The 9,287-nt window shown below is 56.5% G+C and overlaps 1 protein-coding gene across 1 annotated transcript in view; it reads left to right on the forward strand.

The window, feature by feature from the left end:
- The window catches only part of DOCK3 (dedicator of cytokinesis 3), a 340,151-nt gene that overhangs the window by 307,046 nt on the left and 23,818 nt on the right, over positions 1 to 9,287 (forward strand). The window contains exons 32-34 of the mRNA XM_045297414.1: positions 3,608 to 3,693; positions 6,123 to 6,149; positions 6,287 to 6,382. Coding sequence (XP_045153349.1) covers positions 3,608 to 3,693; positions 6,123 to 6,149; positions 6,287 to 6,382 — 209 coding nt within the window. The remainder of the gene's footprint in view (positions 1 to 3,607; positions 3,694 to 6,122; positions 6,150 to 6,286; positions 6,383 to 9,287) is intronic.

Here is a 9,287-nt window from a genome sequence, read left to right on the forward strand (position 1 = left end):
ACCTCAAATCCACCTGTAGCCATTGAACCTGTGGCTGAAACTCCCTCGTGTGAGAAGAGGCCATTGACTACCAGCCCAAGGGCTTCGAACTGGCGGGTAGAGGACTTTGGTTCAAATCTCTTGCCTTGAGGGGGCCCCGGGAATAGTGGGCGGGACTACCATCTACTTAGGATTTTAATGGCCTCCTTGCTTCATTATGACCTGTGTTAATATGGGAGGGGTAGCCCTGGTGTTGTGAATGAATATTACTGGAATATTTGTCTTATCACCAACCCCCGTTGTTGGTATAAATATTGTCCAGTCACTTGTTTAATCTGTTGAAGCCAACAGTTCATGTATTGTGGTTCATAGCTAACCTGTATTCGTATAATTTCCTTTTCCCAACAGCGTTTTAAGTGCTATACCATTGGCTAAACAAATAACACTATCAATATGTAGCGGTTACACTTTGGGCTGCTAACCACGAGGTCAGCAGTTTGAAACCACCAGCCACCTCTACAGGGATGGATGAGACTTCAGCTCTTGTGAAAGTTTGCAGGCTCAGAGGCTCATGGGCAGTTCCACCTGCAGGGTGGCCATGCGTCAGCATTGACTCGATGGCTGTGGAAATAATGCCCAGTGGGAACGACTGATAGTGTCCCTAACATAGCATGACAATGGTGTGCGTCAACAAGGCGAACCAGGTAACAATATAGACCGTGGCTGCGTGAATCGATTTGGGCTTGCACTTAATTCTATCCCCAATCGAAGAACAATTGGTTCTTAAGACAGGGCTCTGCTTAATGCTTAACGTCATGAAGAGATCACTGCAGATGTGGGTGCTATAGCAAAGTGTGGTGAAGAAACTAGATACTGCTTGGCTATCGGGAAGAATAGTGTCTAGGGTCTTAAAGGCTTATTTTCAAGTAAGCAACCATCTACATGAGGTGTCAGTTAAGTCCACATGGAAGATGCACACCAGCCTGTGTGATCCAGGGATTGTAAATAACATCCAAATCTCATGAAGAGAATGACATCAGAGCTTAAATTGTGGACACCTGCCTTGCAGAAGGCTTATAGAGGACAGTGGAAACCCAGAGCCCATTGGCAGGATCCCCATATGGGTTTAGCCTCCAGTGAATTCCTCCCAGCCATGGTTGAGGGACTGGACTAGCCCTGTTACCAGGCAGCCTTGTGAAGTTGATTATAGCAGACACAGTTAGGTTGGAATATAATATCTCGTTTTAGCACCCTGTTGACCCATTTTAAAGTTGCTTCCACTTGTTAAAAGAATGCAGGGGGAAATTACCCGTGTCTGAGGCCTTGGGCTGGGTGGGTCATGCGTGTTGTGGAGAACATGGTGAGGAGTGGAGTGCCGGTGCACCTGCACGTAGACTGAGAAGCCGCTGCTTGCACCGAGCAAGGGCGAAGCGCTTGGCGTGCCATCAAGAAAGGCATGTGTCTCAGAGTGGTACCCTGTCACATACTGGTCGAACCTGTATGCTGAGCGAAGACCCCGGGAAGCTAGGTCAGAGACGCTAGCAAAATGCAGATACGACCTTCCTTGCTGAAAGGGAACAGGATTTGAAGCACTCACCCACGCAGATCAAAGGCTACCATGCCTCAGCATAAAGAAAGCAGTAAGCCTCAACGCCATGAGAAACGTAGAAAAACTCATGTTATCATGAGCTCATTTCACTTGGACCGACAATCAACGCCCCATGGGAGCAAACGGCACGTGGCATTGGACAAACCTGCTCAGGAGGCCTCTCTAAAACGTTCCAGAGCAAAGATGTCACTTTGAAGACTGAACGGCACCTGGCGGCGTAAGCCACGGGATGCCCAGGGGCCTCAGACACAGGGCAGAGCTGGGCGATGGGCAAGGAAGGCCAGAGGAGAATCCATGCGGTGAATGACGGGGCGAGGAAGGTTGACCGGCGGGAACTTCCAGAAGAACACTAACAGATCTGCTTTGGGAGAGCGGCCAGACTGCTCCTCGGAGGTGGCTCCGACCAGGCAGCAGCTTGATCGGTTGTCCGTCGGGTCACTGCCCGCTGGAAGTGGACAGCACTTGGCAGCAGTCACCTTCAGATACCTCTTTCTAAAACATCTCAGTTTCCCCTGATGACTTCTTTGAAGATTCCAGGGGCGGACGTGAGGCCCTCACGGCCCTCCATCACCACTACTTTGCCTCCACAGAAGGCATGAGAGTCCCCTGGTGGGCTGCTGCCTAGCCCCCACCCGCACCCCAGTCTCACCTACTTCCAGGGGTGCTGGAACTTTCTAGTAAGCTCTCTGGGGCGGCGGAAGCTCCAGCAGCCCACGCGGAATGCTTTTGCCGCCCGTGGACTGCTTACACCCCTTTTTGCATATTTCACTCTTTCTGCTGCTCAGGTTCACACCCTACCTTGGTTCCATGCAGGGCAGCACAGTCTACCTGCACCCACACGTGCGAAGAGAAACCCCTTGTGATTCTCAGGTTCTCTCTCCTTGGGAGGTTTGTACCAGCTGACAACCAAGTCTGGTAGGACAAATTCTAAAGTGGGCGGGGCCACCTTGCTTGCTAGCGTCTGGACCCAGCTCTCTCTGATTTCATGTGACACCGAACACTCCGCCTCTGCTGCTCTCGGCACAGAGAGCGGTGTGCGTCGCTCTCCGAGGAGGAGCGTGCACTCAGGCTCTGATGTCTCTGAGTGCGCCCTCTCTTTAGCTGACTCTCAGGCCAGACCATAAACAGTATGCGGTCCCTCCTCTGGCCACGTGGCGGCCACGGTAACAAGGTAGTGCGTAGTCATCCGTTTTCACATTCTGTCAGCGGGACTTCCGCGCCCTTACTGCGTTCAGTGAATTTCCCCATTCAGTGCCCCGTTGTATCCGAAGATGCTTTTAGGATAGCTGTTATTAACCCAGCCATGCCGTTTTTCTGTTTATATGAAACATCTGTCTACACGGTAGCACATTTTTAAGAGTAAGGTTGAAAAGATTTCACCTCACATCACTTAGAACTAGTCTCTCACTTGAAGTCAGTCGAGTAAGGTCTGTCAGAAAAGGGCCAAGGGCCGCTGCCCACCTCGCAGGTCCCTGGAGGGGAGGCGGTGCTGGTGCTTGCAGTGCAGGGCCCTCGGGCAGGAGCGGTCAGTCTCTCCCAGGGCTGCGGAAGGAGACGGTCAGCAGGAGACTGCATCCCACTCCCCCCGACAGACACCGCCATCCGCGTGAGGAGCTTTTGCGTCTCGCTGGAGAGAGGGTAACGTTCCTAGCACATGCCTGGGTGCAGAACAGGTTTGAAATGAACGTTGTTAATAGTGAAATGTCCTTGACAAAATCCTTTCAGAGCTAAAACACTTTTCTCTCCACGGAGTCCCTTGCCTTTGGCTTTAGACGGGGAGACAGACATCGGACCCTTCTTCCATACAACGGGGGATGGCGCCCTGGTTTCTTGGTGCGTGCTGTCAGGAAGCTCTTCGCTGAATTTTACTGCGAGCACAGACAAACCGGAAGCACTCCAGATGCCCAGTGTGGCCCATGCCCCAGAGCAGTTCTCCACCAGCCTCGCCCGCCGCAGGCGCAGGGCTTCCCCAGTGCCCCCTGGGCTGGCTGAGTGTGCACTCTGCCCTCCTCTCTCTAGGTGGAAGCCGAGCTGATTGACAAGCTGGACAGCATGGTCTCAGAAGGCAGAGGCGATGAGAGCTACAGGGAGCTCTTCAGCCTGCTGTAAGCGGTGCTAGCCCACTCGGGCTGGGTGACGGGGGTTGGAGAGGGTGACTTAGGGCCAGGGTGGCACCTGTGTTGGACGGGCTTCAGAGGGCGGGTGCCAGCAGAGGCCTGTGTTGTTCCTAGCTGTCGCCACGAGGCGACAATCAATTCGTGTCCACCAGACAGCATGCGAATGTCAGAGCTTTCCGGCATCTCCATAGACCGCCGGAGAGGTAGAGAGCGTTACAACTCTGTGAGCTCCCAGTGTGCCGACGGGAAACGCACGGCGTCCAGTTCACCTGCACAAGGACTCAGCCCGTTGAAAGCTCCGTGTTGACTTGGGGCAGGGTATGGGGTGCGCAGTGCGTAAATCCCCTTAGAAAGCAAGAGTCTTCTTTCCCCTGCTCTATAAGACAGCACCCCCCAAAAAATTAAAAACCAGACTCCCTGCCGTTGAGTCACTGCCCATGGGAGTCTCGAGACTGTGAATCCCAGGAGTAGCTGGCAGCTTCAAATTGCTGACCTTGCAGTCAGCAGGCGATGTAGAACCACTGCCCTGCCAGGGCTCCTCCCAGGACAGCACCGTGAGCTTCACAAACCCTGGGACAGGTCAGAACCCCTCCTGCCCAGGCCTCAGCTCCCTGCTTATCAATGAGGTTACTGTACTGAATGGCATCAAGGACCCTCCCAGGGCCCCCCTTCCATGGCCTCCGCCTGAGCTGGCAGGGCCAAGCACCCCTCAGGCCTTATCCTTGATAAAGCGTAGGAGAGGGACTGGGGACAGCCACACCCTCCCAGATAGATAGCGATGTTGGCATATCATTTTCCCACACAAGGAAATCCTGACCCAGCTGTGGCACTGCGACCCGGGTCTTCCCGCACCAGCTGTCCGTTTCTGCTCAGAGGGTCTCTTTGTCTCAGCCCCCCTTTGAAGGCAAGCCTGTGCCGTGTCTCCTAGGGATAACCCCTCCATTCGCTTAGAAGTGGACACGGTGTGAAAGCCCCTGACAGGCCTTCCCTGCGTGGTCCTCACACACTGGTGATGAGGGAAAGGCAAAGGTGGCGAGACTGAGCCCGGCCCGGGGCCAGCAAGCAGCGGCCCTAGATAAAGTGACCAGACTGTCCTGCTTTTGGCGGGACAGTCCCGATTTCGAACAATTTTTCCTGCGGCGTTTTAAATAAGTCCCGATTTTTGGAAAGAATGCACGACAAGCTTGGGTATACGGTTTTCAGCTGCCATGTGGCTATTTCGCCAGGATGTGAGTTTTATCAGTGGTGTCCGCTTTACCAAGGTTAGAATCTGGTCACCTTACTCTAGGAGGCTCAGTGAGGGCTCCTTCCTGCCCTCGGGGGCCCCCACAGTGTGAAGTCTAACCGTTTACCACAATCTGTGGAAACGAGTCCATCCTTTCATATCTCTCTCCACTGAGGACATCCCTGAAGTATCCTCAGAGGTGTTCGGGTTTCTGAGGAATGAGGCAGCCAAACCTCTTCCTTAGCCGCTAACCGTGCTATTACTGCAACGGAGAAAGCAGACAGAGACCCCCGAGTTCGGAGTTAGCTGGTTGCAGTGTCTCACAGACTCCTCTCAAGCCAGCCCCGGGGACTGAGAGCCAGGAAAGCAGTCCTGCCACCTGTGTCTTGAGGAAGCCGTCCCTGTGGGGGTGCTGGGTGCGGGGAGGCATGGGCTAATTCATGTCTTAAAGACTCAAGCACAATCCCATTGCGTTGTAGGCTTGTCGGTGGCTTTTGTGCACAAAGGGGGTGGAGTGGAAAGTCTGTCAAAGGAGGGCGAAGTGAGCAGCATTCCCCAGCTCACCCACTGCCCTTGCCCCAGAGTTCTGCAGAGCGGTTTGCGCACTGAGGTGCGGCGGGCCTGTGCACAGGGCTCGCGGGGTCGCATGGGAAACCCTCGCTCCCCGTGAAGCCCTGGCCCAGACAGGCTGCTCTGTGCAGGGAGATGGCTGTGGTGGCAGCACCATTCACAACAGCCAGGCTGCGGCGGCAGGAGGGATAGAGTGATGCGAAACAAGGGCAGCCCTGGGTCCACCTGTGAAGCAGGCAAAAAGGGTTCAGGGTGTCATCCCCAGCAGAGGGGCTCAGACACTGGGCTTGGCAGAGGGGCAGAGACCCTGGACAGTTAGCTCTGGGTGGCGGTACCTTTTGAGTAGGTGCACTCTCTGATACTGGGCCTGGCTGGCCGCCGCTCCCGGACTCTCCCAGCTGGTGGGAGTTCTCTCCTTGGTTTGCATGAAGAGGCTAGTGTGTGCTTTTGCTGAGGCTGGCTCTGAAAAGTGACCGTCCCTCAGTGGGCTCTTACTCAGCAGTTCCTGCAGAACAGTGTCCCCCTGAGAGGACGGGCCCTGGGCAGGGGGAGGGGGAGGCACTTCCTTTGCTGCTGTCAGCTCCGTAACCTCCTTGTCTTTGCTTTCTGCTGCATGGAGTAGAACCCAGCTGTTTGGGCCCTACCCCAGGTAAGCCTGCGGTGTGGTGACCGCTGTCTCCAGATCCGCCACAGCCCAGGGAAGACCCCGGGCCCTGGGATGTGGCTCACATGCCCAGAGAGGACTCATAAATTGCATTTGCTCCCCCGCCCCTCCTCTAACAATAGCCTGCTGGAGAAGGTTGAGCAAGAGACATGGCGTGAGACCGGCATTTCCTTTGTGACCTCGGTCACCCGCCTCATGGAGCGTCTCCTGGACTACAGGTACCTCCCCCGGCACCCGCGCACTCACCTCTGCCAAGGGTACTCTCCCAGTCGGTCCGGGCCTCCCGCAGCCTCCACCCTGGGACACATGCCCTGCAGGGGAGGCTGGCTGTTCCCTGAGGGAGCTTCAGTCCAGGGTCTTTCCTGGGCACGGCTGCAGGTGGAGCAGAGGGCTTGATGCTGCGACCGCTCAGAGAGCTATCGTGGAAGTAGAGCTTTTCAGAAAGCCTGTCTTCCCATCCTATCAGGGCTGTAGAATTCATCCACAACCATCACTGCTCTCTGAGCAGAGTTCAGGTGATGGGCAAGGTGTCCTTTGGGGACCTGGAGGAATGATGCGGACATCAAAACTAGCCCCGCCATGAGAGTCTCCACTAATGTGCCACTGGATGTACAAACCCTGAGGTGGGGCCATCTCAGCCCAGGGTCAGGACTGAGGGTGTGGAAGCCACCTCCGGGTGCCACTGAAGTAGCAGGTGAGGCTGTGCTAAGCCGGGCTCTCCGGAGACTGTGGTGCCCAACGGACGGGGCCGGCTGGCATTAGAACTGCAGCTTCTGAGAAGTTCACAAGCTGGCTCCCCACTGCCTGGAGCAGAGCCCTGCTTGTGCACACTCCAGCCTGTGTCCCCAGTCCTGCTGGAGTCACCCTCTGGGGCCTCGCTGAGCAGGAAGGGCCTTTGCTGACATCATGCCCCCAGCCTTCCCTGTGCTGCCCATCATCAGAGAAGCGGGTGGGCACAGACCTGCCCCTCATCCTCAATGCAGGACTTAACGTTTCCTGCGGCCCAGCAGGAAGAACAGGGATGAAATTCTTGGGTTCAGGCCCTCATTCTGCTCCCCAGAGGGAGTCCCTGGTATACTGAGTGCTCCCCAAGCAACTCAAACGCATGGCTGAAGCTCATCTCCTCCTCCGTGTCTTGTCTCAGGGATGGCGCTCACAGAACAAAATCCCACTCCTCACGTGACATCTGGGACCCTGTCTCCTGCTGGCCCCTCATCCCCACACCTCACCACAGTGCTTCGTATTAACAGAGAGGAAACCAGCAATGGCCCCCGCTATGGGAAACCTGTGTGCCATGCCCTTACCTGAGCTGCCCCTGACCCCAGTTCCCCTTGTCCCCAATCGGGAGACACCGCAGAACATGCCATTGCCAAGAGTGGGGCCCAGCTCTTCCCTGCTGCCCTCCTTTGTTCGCTGTGTGTCCCCATCCCCCCACCCCCACTCCCCAGAGCACACCCTTTCGGCCCACCCCCATCAGCAAGGCTTTCCCAGTCCCGAGCTCACCTGACTCGGGCACTCGTCTGCCCAAGCATCCATCACCCCCGACGATGGGTATTTGTCACCCGCCTGTCTCCCCGACAGAAGAGAACCAGCTCCTTAAGGACTGTGGGCTTGTCCTGCCTCTCGGGGTCCTGGGGGGTGCTTGCACGAGCTCTCCCGCTAGAGAGGCCATGCAGGAATCAAGTAAGTCTCTTCCTCTCCCCAGTGCTCTCTAGTTCAATGTATTAAGAAAATGCTGAAAATAATTCCTAGACTGTCCTTCAGAAGGACCCAGACCTGCAGTAGGTGCCACCATTTCAGATGGCACTGAGGGCCTGGGAATGGCAGCCTCCCTGCTAATTCCAGACACACTGTGTCAGAGATGAGCTGCAGAAACTCTCTCTTACGCGAGGGACAGAGCTATGGTTGCAAAGCCCCTGAGGCTGTAAGTGAGGCCCCGCCCAGAAGAGGCCACCGAGCCTTCCTCTGCAGCTGGGCTGAGGGCCATCTGACCACTGGTCTGGCTCCCGTCCCGCTCACTGCACGCAGGTGGGCAGGATTCTCCGGGCACCTCTTGGAGAAGGGTCTTCCCTGCCAATCCTGCAAAGAACAAAGGGAGTAGCAGCAGCCGTCCCCTCCCCGTGAGTGAGATGCTCTGGAGGCGGCTTGTCTGCCGGGCCAGCCCGTGGAACTGACACGGAGCCTGGGAAGAGGCAAGCTGGGCACGTGGCAGCAGCACAGGGGCGGCGTTTGCAGGCGAGGGTGTATAGAAATGGCCCTGACGTCACAGGGGGGAGCGTGTGCTTGTCTGGGTACGGGACTGGGGTACGACGGACGTTCTGGCTCCGGTCGAGGGGAAGATGAAGCCTGGTAAGCCCTTCAGCTGCTTTCCAGAAAATCCGAACCACAACTTGCCAAGACATCCGCTAAGAACCTGCTGGCCTCCCGAGAGACAGAAGCCGCCTCCTACCCTGTGGGTGGCTCGGAACCAGTCGGCCAGCTGGCCCCTGGGCTCACTCCTCCGAAAAAGTTGACATCACTCTCCTGGTCCTGCTGCCACGACCCAAGGACGCGTTTTGCAGATGGGTGTTCAGGATCCCTGTGTCTGGCTTCAAAGGAACCAGATGCCGTTCCGGATGGGGAAGTTCGCTGGTGTAGGAAGCCCCACCAAAGAGGGTGCACCAGTGGTTCCAAACCCACAGAGCTGCCAACTGCAGCCGGCCACCGTAGGAGGGACCCTGGCTTTCCAGAATCCCCAAGAGAGGGGTGTGGGTTTTCAGTGTCTGGGCCTTTTGGTGAGTCACCCCCAGTGGCCCTTCTGTGTGCTGGGGCACCGCTGGGTGTGTTCAGTGACCACCCCAAAGGCTCGGAGACTCACAGCCACGCCCCTCTTCACTGGACCCTGCTCTGGTCAGCGGAGACACACTCTGCCCTGACCCTCGCAGGCTGGACCTCGCAAGCTGCTAACAGCCTCCCCAGGACCAGCCGAGAGACGGCAGACAGACAGGTTGTGTGCATAGGAGTCTTCACCACTCAAGTTCTCATTCACCACCTCCTCCTCCTGTCGAGCCTCTGGCCCCTCCCATCGCAGCTGGGCTTCGACCAACCCCAGCATCTCCCCAGCACTGCCATCATCCTGGGCCT

This window comes from Echinops telfairi, unplaced genomic scaffold, assembly GCF_000313985.2.
Source record: "Echinops telfairi isolate 266 unplaced genomic scaffold, ASM31398v2 ScPeMD7_7420;HRSCAF=8458, whole genome shotgun sequence".
Classification (NCBI taxonomy): domain Eukaryota; kingdom Metazoa; phylum Chordata; class Mammalia; order Afrosoricida; family Tenrecidae; genus Echinops; species Echinops telfairi.